At 45.6% G+C, this 17,528-nt stretch overlaps 5 protein-coding genes across 7 annotated transcripts; 2 read left to right on the top strand and 3 right to left on the bottom strand.

Annotated features, from left to right (window-relative positions):
* Positions 1-374: 374 nt before the first annotated feature.
* Positions 375-2,672, bottom strand: LOC131887213 (kelch domain-containing protein 10-like). The gene is made up of 4 exons (XM_059235765.1): positions 2,017-2,672; positions 1,312-1,927; positions 1,097-1,236; positions 375-1,020 (listed from the first exon to the last, which is right to left on the bottom strand). Exons 1-4 carry the CDS (start codon positions 2,272-2,274, stop codon positions 790-792), a joined length of 1,245 nt encoding a protein of 414 aa, XP_059091748.1. The 5' UTR covers positions 2,275-2,672; the 3' UTR covers positions 375-789.
* An 865-nt stretch (positions 2,673-3,537) lies between these two features.
* LOC131887215 (M-phase phosphoprotein 6-like) lies at positions 3,538-5,791 on the top strand. Its single transcript, XM_059235768.1, has 3 exons — positions 3,538-3,943; positions 4,040-4,140; positions 5,429-5,791. Exons 1-3 carry the CDS (start codon positions 3,854-3,856, stop codon positions 5,733-5,735), a joined length of 498 nt encoding a protein of 165 aa, XP_059091751.1. The 5' UTR covers positions 3,538-3,853; the 3' UTR covers positions 5,736-5,791.
* On the bottom strand, positions 5,702-8,956 carry LOC131887210 (uncharacterized). Of its 2 annotated transcripts, none has more exons than XM_059235761.1 (2): positions 8,855-8,956; positions 5,702-7,741 (listed from the first exon to the last, which is right to left on the bottom strand). In XM_059235761.1, exon 2 carries the CDS (start codon positions 7,384-7,386, stop codon positions 5,806-5,808), a length of 1,581 nt encoding a protein of 526 aa, XP_059091744.1. In that variant the 5' UTR covers positions 7,387-7,741; positions 8,855-8,956; the 3' UTR covers positions 5,702-5,805. The 2 variants fall into 2 exon arrangements, with proteins under 2 accessions (XP_059091744.1, XP_059091745.1); XM_059235762.1 differs by having other exon boundaries at positions 5,702-7,844; positions 8,855-8,928.
* Positions 8,957-9,229: 273 nt separating this feature from the next.
* Positions 9,230-10,725, top strand: LOC131887214 (methyltransferase-like 26). The gene has a single exon (XM_059235767.1). The coding sequence runs from the start codon at positions 9,600-9,602 to the stop codon at positions 10,281-10,283; it is 684 nt and encodes a 227-aa protein (XP_059091750.1). The 5' UTR covers positions 9,230-9,599; the 3' UTR covers positions 10,284-10,725.
* A 3,185-nt stretch (positions 10,726-13,910) lies between these two features.
* LOC131887212 (probable E3 ubiquitin-protein ligase makorin-1) lies at positions 13,911-16,301 on the bottom strand. 2 transcript variants are annotated; one of them, XM_059235763.1, is made up of 4 exons: positions 15,668-16,301; positions 14,979-15,519; positions 14,698-14,909; positions 13,911-14,614 (listed from the first exon to the last, which is right to left on the bottom strand). In XM_059235763.1, exons 1-4 carry the CDS (start codon positions 15,805-15,807, stop codon positions 14,197-14,199), a joined length of 1,311 nt encoding a protein of 436 aa, XP_059091746.1. In that variant the 5' UTR covers positions 15,808-16,301; the 3' UTR covers positions 13,911-14,196. The 2 variants fall into 2 exon arrangements, with proteins under 2 accessions (XP_059091746.1, XP_059091747.1); XM_059235764.1 differs by having other exon boundaries at positions 15,637-15,811.
* Between the last annotated feature and the right edge of the window lie 1,227 nt (positions 16,302-17,528).

Below are 17,528 nucleotides of genomic sequence, written 5' to 3'. Positions count from 1 at the left end.
CCCTAGGAGCTCGACAGAGTTAGGCCGGGAAGAAGGATGGAGGGATGGAGGGATGGCAGAATCGATATCGCCACAAGGTTCCCAACCCCGTTTTTCTCCCAAAGTGCATGTTAGAGTCCGCATCCCAGACAGGCAGGACAGAGAACCCATGAAATGGTTGGACATCAATGAAAGTGATGAAACGGCCGCAGGCTCAGGTCTGACCGAACCTCTTAGATATCTTCAGTGTCAAGGCCAATCGTTTTGGCCGAATTGCGGGCTTATTGAACTGCTAGGGTTCGGGCGAGTCGGGCGAGTCGGGCGTTCAAAACGTTCAAGAGGTCACCATTTTAGGGGGGCTGGGTTTGAATAACGAATGAATAGGCTCTAGCCAATTGCCGTGGTGAGGATCCTTGGCCCAGCGCACATTTATTATCTTCCAAATAATGTATAGCAAACCAATCGATCATCGCCCAATCTTCGTTAAAGGGGCCCGTTAATCTGACATTTCGTTGGTAGTCCAGAAGCAAGGCAACGCCATGCCACAACCCGATACATGAACCAGCACAATCATTACGTCAAATTAAGGTCAGTCAAATTGTATGAAACTCTTGAGCTGAAAATGACACAGCACCTGAAGAGGAGAACGATTGAATTGATTTGGCAAATCATTCAAATATCGTCTTTAATAACAGCCAAAGCTAATGATGAATGAATGCCGTCCGTGCGTGAGCCACACATTCTCGGACATTAATGAGCTACCCCATCACAATATTAGGAGATCATGATTGAGACGAGTTTGAAAGGTCCCTAACCCGCTTGATCACTCCCATAAAAGAGGCGCGACACGAATTCACGTGGCACACCCATTTCCATGAGAGTTTCTGACGATTCATCGGCCAAATTGGGGCAATAATGATTGACCGCCTCCCAGGCCATCTCTCGGAGCGAGGGAATGGTCAACCAGGTTCGATACAACTGGTCACTGCGAGTATTGCTTTCCATGTTCGTGACACCCCCAAAGATGTAGGCTTGCCCCGACTGAAATGGAACGAAAAAATCAGTGAAGGTCACGGGATTGGCCTAATAATGACACCACTATGTGGCATCGCCGTACTTGGGTAACGGTGGCGTCATGAAAGTAAACCGGGTGGGGCAAAGGGCACTTGATATGATACCATCGCATGGTGGGGAGATGGAGCCGCCAAAGCTGGTTGAAGATCGCGTCGCCATCGAAACCACCGCAGAGAAATACATCTGCAAACAGATCGAAGCACAACGGAATGTCAGTGGGTCCCAGAGGTCCCAGAGATTGGGTGCGATCACACTTACCGTCACCCCAGTGCGAGATACTGTGACATCGTCGAGGTTCGGGGAACTCTTGGGCACTCCTCCGATTGGGCCATGTGGTCTGGCGCTCCCAGAGACCGGTTTCCAGGTTAAAGGCGGGGATTTGCTCAAACCCAAAGGCCTCCATCGAGGTACCCCCACCCAGAACCAGCAGACGCTTTTGATGGAGACAGAGCTCGTGCCGATAACGAGCCGGGGGAAGAAAGGGGTCGGACACCAAAGGGTTGGGATCCGGGGTGAGGCGCGACCAAGCCTTTTGCTCCAGGTCCAACCGATGGACATCTATATGGTATTGAAAGCCCGAAGTGCCGCCCATGGTGAAGAGAGATGGCCCGTCCAGGAGACACGCCTGACCGTATAAAGCCGGGGGCAGTTCGGGCGAAGCGGCCTCAACGGCCAAGGTCTCCCAATGTTGCGTGTCCAAGTTGAAGGCAAACACCTCGTTGGAGGTGGTCAAGCCAAAGGGACTGCCCGTGCCTCCGTACACCACTAGTCGGCCCCGATAGGAGACCATGGTATGCGAAGCTAGAGCCCGAGGCCCCTCCCCGTGCATGGTCAGCTGCGTCCAACGGCGGGCGCTCACGTTGAACCGCCAAAGCTAAAAGAGGAAAAGAGGAAAAGAGGAACCGTCCAGGATGAGAGGAATCCGGAGACGATCGAGGACCAGGAAGCCATGCCAGCCCATACCTCGTTGAAGAGAGGTGAATGCTGAGCCCAATGGGGATCATCGGCCATCTCCGGATCATCCAAGGTCAGGTTGGGGTTGTAGCCGCCGAACAAGTAGATCTGACCCGCATGAAATACCAAACGATGCCCACTGCGAGCTTTGGGCCAGGGATCAGCTCCCGGCGAGCCCGGCTTCACCTCTTCCCATCGCCACCGACGAAAACACCAAGGGGCGGGGACCGGATGAGCCGACGAGGCCGGGGACGACCCGTGGGCCATTCTCCGGGAAGGCCGAGGTGAATCTGAGGCGGTACTGCTATATTTAGTGGGCGAGAGAGAAAGAAGTAACCAACCGACAAGCCCCCAGTCGGGCGTGGCGTTCTCACTGGACAGACTCGGTTCGGGTGGATGCCATCCGCGTTATTCTAGGCCCGCCCAAGGCGACATGTTCAAATTGAAGGCCTGTTCTAACGGATTTTCCTTAGCAATTTCAAATTTGCTTAAGAGTGAAAATGTGACAACATATAAACAATCAATGTTATGTAAATAGTTTTCCTCAAAGATAAATGACTTGGAACTGTAACTTAATCCTTTGACAAACAGCTATTAAGCTTCAAAACTTCCAGTAATCTGTATAGTCGATCATCAGAGACTAATCTTCCACAACAATCACAGCTGTTGTCGATATGATACTACGACAGCTTGACCTAGAGAAATCCAAAGAATGTAGCACTAGCACCACTGGCTTCAAATTTCGATGCGTTGGTGTCAGGGTGTCCAGAATAGGTGCAAGACAATCAAAGATCTGGAGGAAATTGATTAATTTCTTCTAGCATTAGAAAACCCCTATATTATACTACCCCTCCCCCTCCCCGCAAAGTTAACATAAACTAAATGATATGAATTGGACCAATGTGTGTCCAATCAACACTTCTCAGAAGAGCTTTTAAAATGCTTTGTCGATTTGGCCACCCTGGGCTGACTCTTTCTCTTATTCTCTTGAGTTGCTCTGGCATTCGCTTTCTGGCTTACCCGTCCTGTCTCACTAGTGAGACAACTGACGCGGTGGTTGAAAAGTCTTACTAAAGGTTGGCAGAAATATCCAAATGAGTCTTGTTAACTTTGAGGCATAAAAGCGTTTAATGGGAGCAATAATTCAGCAAAGCGATAAGATCAAAAGTGCTTCTTATGCATTTGCAAGATATAATAAAATGCTGAGAAAGAATCGCGTATTTCTCTCACAACTTGATAAGGCTTTTTCACCACTGTGGTGAGATGGGTGAGGCGAGAGGAGAGGAGACGACTGCATCCCAGAATCCTGATCTATGCACTAGGCAGGAGACGCCGATAGATGAGTGGGGAGTGGGTGCACGCCTTCATCCTTGTGGCAAAACATTACCACCTGATAGTGACCCGCTGGCCGACCGGCAGTAGCTGTGGTTGTTTAGGAAGATTAGTCTCTGATAATCGGCTATATAATAATCTGTCCAAAAATGGTCATGACGTCATCTTCTTGTCCCGCTTATATGTCGTCTGCTAGTAGTTGAAACTGGCAGTGACATTTGGCTTTGATCATTGACTAGCGGCTTTTCCAAGGGCTTGTCACGCTGCTCGGCCAAAATCTGACAGCTGACTTTTGGCTGCCATCAAAACAAACCCATGCCTTTCCTCATTCTGGAGCTCGAGTTTACACACCGTCGACACTTACTTCGACTCAAGGGCCATACGTGGACTACGCACTCCACCATCCATTACTGAGTCTAGAGTAAGGCCTACTCGTCCCAACGATTCGATTCAACTGTTGATGGCCAGGGCCAGGAATTGGTGACGGTCTAGATCCGCGAGAAAAAGGTCCACCATGGCATCTATCGTGACCGATGAGACCGCCCGATCTCAGTCGGACATGGCTCAAAAAAAGATGCTGTCCAAAAATTTGTTACAAATGAAGGTAATTTTGGCTGGGGATCACGGGATCTTAAAATGCGGGCGCCCTGGCCTTCCTTTTTTCGATTTTTGTTAATAACGGTTCTGGATCTAATTCCAGTTCATGAAACGTACACGAGAGAAGCAAATTGAGGCCGACGAACAGGATGAAAGACACAGGCTTTTTCAGGGCGTGGTATCCGATGCCATGCGAATTCAAGGGTAAGAAGGTCCAACCAATCTGACCACTTATGTCATGTTCAATATTATTTTCGTTCGCCTGGTCAGTGTCAAGGCCTTTCTGACACTTATGGTTCATTCAGCTTCATGTCATGTCTGATGTTGCCAATAATATGACGAATGAGTAAGACATAGTTCGATTTTGCAAGTAACATCTTGCAAATCGTCACGAAAGTTATCCCTATTGATTTAGATGAAATTTGAGCTTTGGGAGCTTCGATGCTTCAAAGTCAAAAATACTCATCGTCTTTCATCTTAAGTGCGATAAGATGAATCATGTTGTAAACATTCGAGCAGACCGAGCTAGACCTTGAATGGGGGTTGATCTGGAACGCTCTCTAAAAATTTGTCCATGTCTAGCTTGAAACTTACCTACCGTATCAACGATGACCACGTATTTATTCCCTACGAATATGAGAGGGAAGCAAATTAAACAGTTGAAGGAGCCCGAAAAAGAAGAGAGGTGGACCTCACTGTTCGAACTAACCTGGATTCTCGAGGGCTTGAAAGTGCTCTCAAAAAGCACATTAAGCCTCTACGGTCACTAGAATTGACCCTAAATCCAGGATTGAGACAAAGCTCGTGAATGCTGAAGAAAACGTACAGTATCAGATACCTTTCGTACCTTCTCTGAACACTGTACAGTCCCAATTCGCTTCCTATCATGAATGAAGCTTCTTTTCCAATCTAGAACCTTGCCTTGGATCCCAATGTCATAAGGTCCTTTTATAAAAGGCCGTGATCAGTTAAAGTTATAAAAAGAGAAGCGTAGGTCTCTTCAGTTAAAGGCAGGTCATTTTTTTGTTATTTACTTGTGAAGTGCTTCGTTTCCAAGTTATGTTGCTAAAAGTTTATGTAGCTGACCAAGAGCAGGCCGAAAATTCGAGTTTTATTTAGTGTGCACTACATAACTTTAGACATATCTCCCGAGTTCCCTAACCATAGTTTTGGGCTAAAGTTTGGCCACGTTCATCTTTTCAATGATATCATGTGCTCGTATAAAGATCTTATTCTGAGTAAAGGGAACGATTTAGGAGATAAGAATTCTTTGCTTCCGTTCGCATTCCACATCTCTAGAAGTCTTTTATTCTCCAATCTTCCGAACTTTGCATGCCGCCGATGGATAAGAAATCTTCAATGTGACTGGCAATCTAGCTAGGCTGTGTTCAGTTTGTCCTATCTTCTCATACATAATTTCATATGGAGGTAAATGCTTTTGTAGGACCCCACCTGCACCGACTTTCCCACCATTAAATAAATACTTTTTCAGGGATCGTTTCATCCTCGAGCCGAGTTATGCCTCGCTCTTTCGATTGTCCCCGGGTCGCATGGCCTTCAAGGACATGAATCCCGAGCTTTCAGCTGAACTTGCGTCTCAGGTCCAGTCCGAGGACACCCCCGACCCCAACGAAACCGAAGTGGATGATGAGACCATGGCTTCCCAATTGGCGCCTCCCATCGTGGGTGGGAAAAGAAACTTTCGTTATGTGGGCCAACCACCTCCAACTCCCACACCCACGGACTCGAAATCAAGGGAGCACAATTCTCAGAGATCGCGTAAAAGAGAGCGAAAATGAGGCAATTTATTTTTAAAATGTGAATTGGAACGATAAATTACTTGCGTTTGAGCATTCATGGCTGGTTCGACTACAACGTGAAAGCCATAGGTTTTCGGGTCAAATATTGATTGCCCTCATCCTCCAGTTTACGATCCTGCACAGATTTTAGGTCAGAGAAGCGCTGTCTTCGGAATCCCATGATATGATCCCGTTTCTCGCTCGTGACGTTCATCCCATTGGACGGATTCTCGGTAAAATCTTTGCGTCGACGTTCAGCCAATGGGCGGGTGTCCTCTTCAGGTTGATAACGAGGGTCGTCTCGCTCATCCCAGTAGAGGGCGTATCGCCGATCCCGGGGGGCATTGGACGCAGCTTTGGGTTTTTCGGATTTCCCAGCCTTCTGAGGGTTATGTGTGACGGGAATTTCCTCTGGTTCCGACTCGTAATCATCGCCGTTGATTTTCTTTTTCCAGCGTCGCTTGTTTTCTTCAAACTGCTTGCGTGTCACGGCTCGGGCTTGCATCTTCTTCTTCATTCGTCGGAAAGCCCGTTGGATGCGAATGATTGCCCACATGCGGATCTTGGTACGACCTCGCAATCGAGCCGTAACAAATGGGGAGGGGAAGATCTCGGGGTGATGCTGCTTGAATCCTGTTTCCGTCGCTTGCAACGTGTCCACCGTGAAGACGAAGGTATGGCGCAAATCCCGAGCCAAGACCCCGGATACGGGACGGTATGGGACGAGAACAAAATCAGGATAGAGTCGGTTATCGAAGGATTTCATGTCCATATTGAAATCCCCGCCAATTAGAATGGGCATTTGACCGTTGTTCTCCCGAAGCACGGAGAGGAAAGCGAAAAACTCCTCGCACTCCTTGATTCGTTGTCTAAGGGCCACCTCATAATCAGTACCGTGCCACGAAATCGAGATGAACGAGGGGTACACGTCCTCGTGACCAATTTGCTCCCTGGAGTCTAGCTTGACGATGGTCAGATCGTGTCGCTTGAGCCATCCCCGATATTCTTGGAGTCGTTCATCGTCCAGCTGTAACGGGGTTCCGAAGTATTTTTCTCGATTCCACGCAATGCCGGTGAGGCTTCGCGTGGCGATACCACTCTCCGTCTCCTTGCGGGTTTTCTCGTCCTTGTCAAAGTCCATATCCTGGAAGTAGAACTCATATTTGCCTTCGGACACGCTCTCCAAGATCACATTGAGATCCGAGAGCTCAATGGCGTCTTGGAAGAAGATGGCATCCGGAAAAGTGTGGAGGAACTCCTCCATCATTTTCAACTTGTACTTGGGCGTGAATCCCATGACCGATTTCCCGCTCGTGTTCATAGTGACAAGCGAAACCTCCTTGCGACTCGGGACGATACCGATCGTGGCCAGATCGGAGTTCACATTGGGCTCGGACTCCTGAGCTGCAGCCAATCGTGTTTTCCCACTCTTTTCATACTTATTTACGCTCTTCTCATAATAGCGCGTATTCGGATCTTGACGATTGGCCAGCCGTGGAGCGCCTGCCACCGAATCTGTCTTGGTTTTTGTAGATCTCGATGTAGGCTTCTCGAATCTCGATCTGGACTTATCCCGTTTTCGATTGGCTTGCTTGCTATCGTGGTGCGCTTGCCCATAGTTCCCACCGATGGCCTGAAGTTTGCGGGCCATTGGAATCCCTCGCAAAAGATGTGAGGTGGATGAAATCCAAAGCGATCAGCTAATCACCACTTGGTTTTATTCAACTTCAGTCACGAAATTCTTTCCTAGGTACACCCCGGAAAGATTGTCTGTGTGTCTGTGTGTGTATTGCGTGCGCTAGATATTGATTGGTCTTTCGAACTCCTTGACGACCATTGTCATGTCGCACTCAGAAAGCTCGCAAGAAATAAGGAAGGGCCCAGTCAATGGTTTTCATTTGACAGGAGTAACCCACGAGGTCGGGCTTATTAGCTATTATTGACACTGAAATGGCTTGCCTGATGATTCATGGCTGTACATATGGGAGCTCTCTTATGCCCTTGTCCTGTAAAAGTATCGACAGACTCTGGATATGGCCCAAGGCATTTAGAAGGCACTCGAGTCTGGACTTGTTGTTATGCAGATCGTTGGATTTCTTCAGAAAACACCTAATGAATTAGTTTCGTAAGAAAACAGCCTTTGACAAAGATTTCAATAACATTGGCTTGGTTAGTTCAGCAACAAGCAAATCCGATGTTTCACTGGACTTAAGTCTAACAATGGACTAGATTCCTAACTTGGTGAGTCCGAAAAACGAGACTCGCCCCATAATAAGGAGGATAGGTTATTTAAGACCTAATCTTGATTTAAGACACTTTTAATCGTTTTATGAGAGATGGGATAGTTTTCCCAGGCGGAAAAGATCCAATGTAACTGAATATAATATGGCTGACATAGCGCTTCTGTTATGCATCCCTATCCCTATATCATCTAGATTTACCCAAACTTGACGTTTTTATCTAAAAAAGAGGATAACTACTTGAGGCGGTGCATTTTGCAGTTTTAGGGACCATTTTTAATTGCCTTTTATTTACAATGAGATCAGAGTATCCTTGCTCCAGCCTACTTTCGGAGTAAAAGCCCAAAGTTATTCTTCGACCTTCAGAATAACTGTGCTCATTTTGACGACGAAGTCCAGCTACTTGAGAAGGAATGATAGAAAAAACCATCTACAACCAAAACTTTTGACCCAGTCTTAACTTTGGCCTTTGAGTTTCAGGAATTTTCATTAACGTGCTTCTTCGAGGACTTGACTGACTAGAAACATAATGCCCAGTAGTAATTCCTTTTAGCCACCAATGGTCATCATGTTAGTGCTATACAAATGTAAGTGTGAACGCATAACATATTATTACATTAATATGCTTAGGTATACGAGTCCGTAGCATTGAAATAGTATTCTTACTCGTTAGTCATTCATAATTCATGATTCCATGTTTTTCTATAAATACTTGCTGTGTTCATAACTTTGTCATCAAAAACCACGACAAGCCAACACAATGGTCAGAACGGGCTCAATACGAATGAAAAATACCACACGCCGTCTGTGTTGGTTTTGAGGTATAGGATTACATAGAAAGATGCCTAAGCTATTATAAGATTGCAATCACATATTCACCTCAAGATGACTTTTTTCGACTCTGTTATCTGTTTAACCCCCACGTGCTTTTCTCAATCCCCCTCGGAATTAACACATTTCGGAAACACACAACCTCGTAATACTTGTAGAAACTGAGTGTATGTAGCAAATAAACCCAACAGTCTGGGGGTTGTAATAATGTGAGTTGATTTGAAAAGCAGGAATGTGATTCCCCCAGTGTGTCTCCGCTTGAACTTATCTATAAGGACGACCGAATTAAGCCGCAATGCCCGCTCAAATTCGTCCACAATTTGCCCAGAAGAGAGACCTGGAAGACGTCCAATGAATCAACCTCCTGGAGAGGTTGCGTCGGATTGGATTTTGTACTGCGTAGCGTTTGTTATTTATTTATCAACTGATTGAACAGGAACAACAGACAGACTAATGTACGCAGAGTTCGGACAAAACATCTCATTTACGTACGCACGTTGGCCTGCTTCATTCATCTTTGACTCGGCTGTCTGCTATCTAGCCAATCTTGGGTTTCACCCCTAATTCTCGAACACTGACCAGACCATCTCACAGGGCATTGGTTGGTTGGCAGGCCCTCCATCCAAGAAGCTTCACCTTATATACATACATCTACTATGTACATGGATTTAGAAGACTTGACACAGCTTCCATGATGACAGAGTGAGAGTGCACTTCTGATACAGACCGTGTTATTATTGGGGAGGAGACTAGTAGAATCCCGATCAAAATCCGTGCTGTGGCACAGTGCACGATGGCCTTGAATGCGTCCTTGTCCCCTGAAACGCTCCATTCTCCGGCCGCTCTGCGCAATCGAGAGCCCATCGCTCTCACCTTGGCCCCATACCTGGACCAGATTCAGGCGGCAACGCCGAAGTCACACCCGACCGACCCGGACAGGGCCATGGCGGTTAGAGGACGCCTCCTGGAAGTGGCTTCTGGGGGAGGCACTCACGTGGCCTACTTGGCTCGCCGATATCCTCAACTCGATTGGCAACCCACAGAGAGGGAGCCGGAGTTAGTCCGGCGCATAGAAAACCTCTTGGTCACGGAAGCCTTGTCCAATGTTGGGGTCCCGTGCGAACTGGACATCACCCAAGTACCAAGCGACTGGCCTGCTCAAAGCTTTGATGGGTTGTTGAACCTGAATATGGTACATATCTCCCCGTGGACGGCTACTTTGGGCTTAATGGAGGCGGCCCAGCGGCTATTAAAGCCCGGCGGTCGCTTGTTTTTATATGGTCCTTTCGCCGAAAATGGTCGCCTTACCCCGGAAAGTAATCGGCGATTTCACGCCACCTTGCGCCAACAGAACGCCACTTGGGGTATCCGAGATATTCGAGATCTGGAGGAAGAGGCAGCCAAAGTGGGCTTGGGATTAGAAGCCCATCATGCCATGCCGGCCAACAATCGAATTCTGGTATTCAAAAAGATGTAATATGATACATCTAAGCAGATTTTATGCCTCCATCGCAAAAGGACAGAGCATAATGCCCATGTTTGTCCTCCTTTCTCGTTGAGTCCGTTTCCTGAATACACCCATCATCTCCTATTTTTGTTGAAGGCATTTTGAAACATTTGGCTCATCAAGAAAGACACTTCTTACCCTCAACCCTCAAAAACATCATGCATATGAAAGAGTTTGTACGACGGTGCTTGCAATGCCCGACCTAATTGCAAATCATTGGTCAGTGACAAAAATTGCTAATGACTTGTTCCTTGCTAACTAACATGCACAATTTAGAAGCCAACAAGTCTGAAAATAAATGAAATTCCAATATTGTAATATCTTTTGGGTTTGATTTTCCACGAGCTTTTAATAACCGCTACAGGGAATTTAATCTCCAGTACAATGAAAATAAAAAAGGATACAACTCGTCTATTTTGTACTTTTAAATCTTCATATGATATTTGATCTACCAACGAGTTTGAGTTGGACAGACCGAGCTAATCCTTGAATGTAGGGTTGATCTGGAATGCTATCTAAAAATTTGTCCAAGTCTGACTTGAAAGATGCTACCGGATCAACAAGGCCTACGTATTCCCTACGAATATTGGAGGGAAGCAAATTAAACAATGAAGGAGCCCGACTAGATTGTTTTAACTAGCCTGGATTCTCAAGGGCTTGAAGGTGCTCTCAAAACGCACATTAAGCCTCTACGGTCACTAGCATTGGCCCTGAATCTTGGGTTGGGACAAAGCTCATGAATGCTTTTGAAGACGTACAGTATCAGATACCTTCCGTACCTTCTCTGCAATATACCTTTATTGCAGATCTGAGTTCAGCAACAGCATATTGATAATGTCACTGACCTTTTACTACACATTTTTTTTATTAAGAATATACTCCATGAAAACAAGTTATGATGTGTCTGATTTTTAGAAAACATATATGTCGCACAAGCACACTGAGTCCCATTCTTTAACAAAGTGTATTTCCCAAAAACTGCAATGATAAAAGAGACAGAGCTATTTATAACATATGGGTGGAATATATATGTAGGTGGGCGGTTGTTTAAACATCTGTAACCTACTTTGCACTATTATGTCAAGCAGATTTCTAGAAGAAATGAGGAAAACTTCAATCTCACAATTTTCTCCTCCAAAATTGACACAATTAAAAAAAAAATCACAAGGTGCAGAAATATTGATATTCTTATGCTGAGGTGGCTGAAATTGCATAATAAATTGCAGAAAAATGTCACATATTGCTGATAAAATTGCAAAGTTTGCAGATGCAATAAATCTGCAAAAAACCTCGGGGACATGGAAAGTTCTTTCAAAATTTACACAACTTGTCAATGAGCATTGATAATGTTGATTGGCCTAGCATTAGTGATGGGAAGGGGACCTCCGAGTTAGCACTGCATTAGTTCTATACTCGGCCATTTTCGTTTGGCTAAGCCAATGGAAATCCATAGAAGGAAAATAATTGCTTTTCTAAATTTGAACTTCTTCAACAGTATCAATCGTATGAGAAAAACATGCCTCATGCCTTTTTGAAATTTGATACTCGGGAGGCGAAAGGCATTGTCAAAATTCAAATAGAGATATTCAGGGTGGGCATTTTGAATCTGGACAAAATTAAGGCATTATAAGTTAGGTCACGTGGCAAATTCAATTTTGCTTTTTTTGAAAAAATGAAGAAATGCAAAACTGATTTTTGACTTCTAGTTTATCTTATTCGCTGTTATTTGAAACTCTCTTCGTACACATGTCAAAAGTGATCGTCTTCGACAGCATTTAAGTAAATATTTTAGAAAAATGACGTCTTTTCCTGAGCTCAAGTAATGATGGAGAATAAAGTCATGGATATGGGGAGAGTTGAGAAATTTGGCGCAACATACTCATCAATCCAACGAACCCCCAAAATTAAAAGAATCACTCGTTACTCGTTCCTTTTCAGATTCCAGATTGGTCTTTAATTTTTCGTTTATCATAGAACAGCTGAGGAAACTAACGCCTCAACGGAAATTGTCATTTTTTGCTATTTCCATCTCGCACATTATCACAATGAAAGGGTTGATAATTGTGCTTGCTCTCAACTACTCTGAGGGTGCTTTTTTATATCTTGCTGCACTTGCTACTCTATTATTTACATCTTCCCAATCAAATTCCGTTGGCCTGATTCAATGCAACTGTCAAGTAGGGAAAATATTTCTTTGGTTTGAGTATGATGCATCAAATACCCAAAGCCTGACCATTTACACGACTTAAGGCATGGGCTTTTAACAGGGAAGCTTTACCGGATTGACAATGTCCAATACTGCTTTTCCATCATGATCTTTGCGACATTGTTTCAAACCTTCAACAATCCTTACCTTATCTAGGGTCCCAATTTTGACGCCTCAAAGCATTATGATGCAATACATTTTGAACAATTATGTCAAGATTAAATGTCAATCAATGCTCATTATTTAAAAATGTCTTCAAATGTAACGCACGCATTAGGACTGCTTGAAGCAAAAATCACAATTTCTTTAAAGAAGTATAGTCTTGATGGGGGAAAACCATAAAATATTGGTCATCTAAATCTCAGGAAAAGTGACGAGTAATGAGTAACGCCATTTCATTTTTTTTGAGCAATGATTGTGTAACAAATTACTATATTTGACCAAAGTAATTATAACTGCAATTCGTTCCTTTTATTGAGGAATGACTAAGGTCGTGGAAATAAGGGAGAATATTCGTGCCTAACACACAATTTTTAACTGTTCGCACCCCAAACGTAGCTTCTGGTGTGCATTAACCAGGGATCAACCACTGGCAGGGTGGGCAATTTTGGGAATCAGATTGACTCTTAGACAAGTTTTTAAGAGGAAATCCCAAAAGTCTCATGATTTTAAACAAAAAATATGTTTACAGAAAAATACGTAACAACTAACAACGTTGAGAAACCAACTCTCTTCTTTCTCGGGCTCCTTCATTGTTCAATTTGCTGCCTTCAAATATTCGTAGGTCGTATGTAGGCGTCGATCCAGTAGCAGGATTTAAGTCAGACTTGGACAAGTTTTTGACTAAAATTCCTGATCAACCTTATATTCAAGGGTTAGCCAGATCAGCCAACACTAATTCGTTGGTCGATCAAATGATATATATGAATAAATAAATAAATGAATAAATTTCTCGGCTTGAACTGCTTGGATTCCAATCCCAGCAGCGGTCAGGAAGTCCGAAAATAAACCCGGGTTGTTCTATCGCCTTTGCAGAGGCTGCCCCTTCAATCATTTATCTCGTCTTATGTTGTTGATACCAAGCATGAATTTCTAGGACTTAGACTGTGCAAAGGCTCTCTGCCGAACAGGGCTTCTCTTGGGCAGATCAACTCTGAGCCACTTTTGAAGTATAGAAATACAATTGAATACTTAGATCTCTTTCTAATAAACGTCGTTATCTTGCGAATCTTGTTTGCATTGAAATCATTCGCAATTCCATCTATTTCAAAGTATGATTGCCTCGTCCTTATCATTAATACTGTATTTTCATTCTGATTTTTCAATGATTCGACTATTTTTCACGACATCTCATGACATGATATTTGATGAATAATGAGTAAAGGTAAGGCTGAGATTGACAAACATGTTCATTTCAGTTCATATCGGGTCGAAAATTCACCCGCAAAAAGATAAGCTAGGCTCTGGCGCAAATCGGCCCTCTTTCAATTTTACATCACAGCTACACAGAATCGGTGTCAGTAGAAGAGGTAAAGGAAAGTAAAGAGAAAACATGGGAGTCCGAAGCGAGGCGATGGTCTAAATATGAGTGGAAAATGGAAAATGGGGTTCAAGTGCTAGGCTCTCAGAGTCCCTTGGGTTGTCCTTGAGTAATCATTCCCACGGCTGACTCGGCCATTAGGGCACATAATAGTCATCGTCGTCGTCCTCTAGGTCCACTTCTAAAGCCAGTCGGAGCATCTGCCCAAATTCCGTGGAAATATCCAGGAAACGGGTCCCTCGCTCATCACGCAAATTCAGAAAGTCCATCATTAAGACCCGCTGGGCCTCGGTGATGTCGCCATTCTCATTGGCGCGACGAGTTCGGGTCTGAGGAGGCCCCACGTCTACGGCCAATCCAGAGGCGTCCACGTGACGATAGAAACATTTATTACCGAAAGGACACTCGCCTCGGCCGCGACGAAAATATTTGCATTCCTTTTTGTTCAGGTTCAAGCGGTAATCGGTCAGAAGCTTGTCCTTGTCCTCGGGGGTATCCACCCAAAATCGAGAGGGACATATGAAGTCAGACGTTTGCCGACATTCGGGACAAGCTCTAAAGAGAGGGAAGAGGATCGAGGTGAGCATTGGAAAAGCCAATCAAATGAACAGCCAGCTCAAAGACTACTGTGACCGTACCTTATGATTTTGTTCTCGAATTGTTTGGCTTGACGCCATGTGCGCAGACAAGACAGACAGAAACAGTGAGTGCAATTAGGTAGAATGCCAAAACGGGCCTCGCCCTTATTCTTGTCCAAAACCGTCTCCATGCAGATGCCGCATGTTTTGTCTTTGGAACGGGCTACAGCAAAAGACACTTCCATGGCCTCTTCGTGCGATTGCATACATATCTATGGAAGAAGATACCCACGTTCGTTTCACTTTGAATTGGGCGAAATAACACATCCCAGGCTACTTACGGCATGATGTTTACGGCGTTGACCCTCATGCCAGGGATGCAGCACATCTTGGCCGCAATAGTCACACGTGTCGCCGTGAATATATGCGCACGATTCACCGTAATGGCATTCGCCGATCATATTGAAAGGACAGAGTTGGGATTCGGCGTCAGCCATGGGTAGTTGGGCCATTGCCTCAGGATTAACCACCTGGGCCCAACTGCGGGCCCCCACTTCGACCGGCGGGTGGCCCTCCTCTACCACGGGGTCCGGATGGAGAGGAACAAGCCGGTGGGATTTAGCGGTCAGCCCCCCCGGCAAACACGAGGCATTAAAGCCCCGGGGGACAAACTCGGGCGCGTCCGGGTCGGGTGTGAAAGTGAAACCCGATGAGGTGGAGACAGAGTGAATGGGAGCGGGTAAGGCGGGTGTCTGACTGGCGTCCACGTCATCCACCGCAAAGGTATCAAAGGTCAAGGGCACGCCATATGGATCGGAATGGGGCTCCGCGACGGTCGCTTCATCGGGGCGGGTTCGCGAGAGCCAAGATTCGTGGCGGTAGCTAGAAAGAAACGAACCCAGGATATTGCGATCAACTCGACTTGGCTATTTGGGGATTCATACAATGGGAGGGGCCCTATCCCACAACGGTGACACACACCGAGCCCAGTGCCGTTACCTGACTGGGGCAGGACGGGCGAGCTTCTTACCGACACTCATCGCCGTAAACACAGGAGCCGGCCAAGAAGAAGCGACAAACCGGCGACAGGGGCGCGGTGACGGCGGCCGTGTCCGGTTTAACGCGGTCGCCAGTTGGGCCAGAGGCTGTGGAACGCTCAAGCGAGGCCATGAGCCCGGCCTGGACAGGGGTCGCCGAGAGATAGAGGAGGTCAATAATTCAATGAACCCTTGAGCGGCCGTGGATTAATGAGCGGGCCCCAGAGCCCAATTCCGATTCGAAGGCCACACAGACCGACCCCCCCAGGTCCGGACTCGAGTGAAACCCGCGTGAGGGCGGGTTTAGACTCGATGGGAGTGGGATCAGACCGGCGGGTGGAGCCCGTCCCAGGATCCGCGAGAAGGGGGCGGGGCGAGCGGAGCGTCTGGTCAGTGAAGACGGGTAGGATTGCACGCAGGTCGTGGCGAGGCCGAGAGAGAGAGAGAGGGGGAGAAGAAGAATGTGTCAATCCCGATCCAGCAGTCCAACCCAGCCCAACTCCATGCACTCTATCCACTCGATCCAGTCGCCTAGTTCGGTCTACGGCTAACAGAGGACGACACTACCTCGGCTCGCTCGATCAGGCAGGGTCTCACCCGGACTGGATGGCACTATGGCACTACTAGCGAGGACTGAATTCCGAGGAGGAGGAAGATCGAGTCAGCTGGAGCATGGCTGGAGCCAACCCCCCCCCGCCCAGGGCACAGCCACAAGCAAGTGACGCAACTCTTGAAGTCTAAACGATGAACTAACTAACGCATGTTCATTTAGCTACCCAACCTCGCACTCATTTCCCTTTCAAATATTTTACCAATGTTTCTATCTTAATATCACGGAATTCAGGTCTCTCAAAGCCCTGACTTCACAAAGAAATGATCACTTCTCTCAGTTTTCTTTTTCTGCTTTTGAAACACTCTTTAAAGTGTGGAGATTTTAAAGTTAAACCATTGAAGTTATTTTCGGCCAAAGGATAAAACCCTTTAAAACATCTCACCTGGAATCTTATGTGTTTTTGTGTGGGAACTTTTTGGAATAATAACAGCTAGAAAGATGGGAAAAGACAACAAATTTAGTTCGAATTATAATATCTAGAAAATCCATTAGTGAAAGGTGAAAATGATTACAAAATGTGACACTTCAGTGTTCTGGGTAACTATGACTGAATTGATGAAAACTAAAATTGAATCAGTTTGCAACCATCCAGCGTTCTTTTCGTTGGGGGTTAAAAATTCGCAGATTGTATAATTGATACACAGAAAATTGTACAATAAAAAAATTGTTGTGTCTCAATGTATAAAATCAAGGCATAAAAAGAAACAGTCAATGCTTGATCTACTATTGAGTTGGTATTGACTTTTGAAATTGCCCTCTACTGGCTCAAGAGCACAAGACTGGAGATGATGCTCAATACCTAAGCTCCGTACTTTTATAGGATTCTTATTGATTTTCTTTGACTTTTCCTCCCCTCTTTTTAGCCACCCCTCATTGGTTGACGCATTTTTGGCAGAGCATTGGGTGTCCACTAATTCATTTTTCAAATCTCTTGATTGTTTGGTTTGTGAGTGTTGCCTAAACAAGCCATAATAGCCCAAAAAGTCCATTGTACTAGTCTTCATCCCAGCCATTTTGTACTTGTCTGATTATGGTCACCCTGGGTAAGGTGAATACATGGGTACTAGCCTTCTCCCTCTCTTTCTCTTTTCTTTTTCTCCCTAGCTCCTGTCATTCACAGGGTGCCCATTTCTAAATCATATAGTCTGCATTTATTCTTTGTGATATTGTCAGAAGTTAAGATTTGATGTACGGATAAACATCTGGACTTTCTAATTATTTTCAAACCATTTCGAAGCTCT

The sequence above is a fragment of the Tigriopus californicus genome, chromosome 9, assembly GCF_007210705.1.
Source record: "Tigriopus californicus strain San Diego chromosome 9, Tcal_SD_v2.1, whole genome shotgun sequence".
Classification (NCBI taxonomy): domain Eukaryota; kingdom Metazoa; phylum Arthropoda; class Copepoda; order Harpacticoida; family Harpacticidae; genus Tigriopus; species Tigriopus californicus.
The sequence above is the reverse complement of the archived record's forward strand: the minus strand, read 5'-3'. Positions and strand labels throughout refer to the sequence as shown.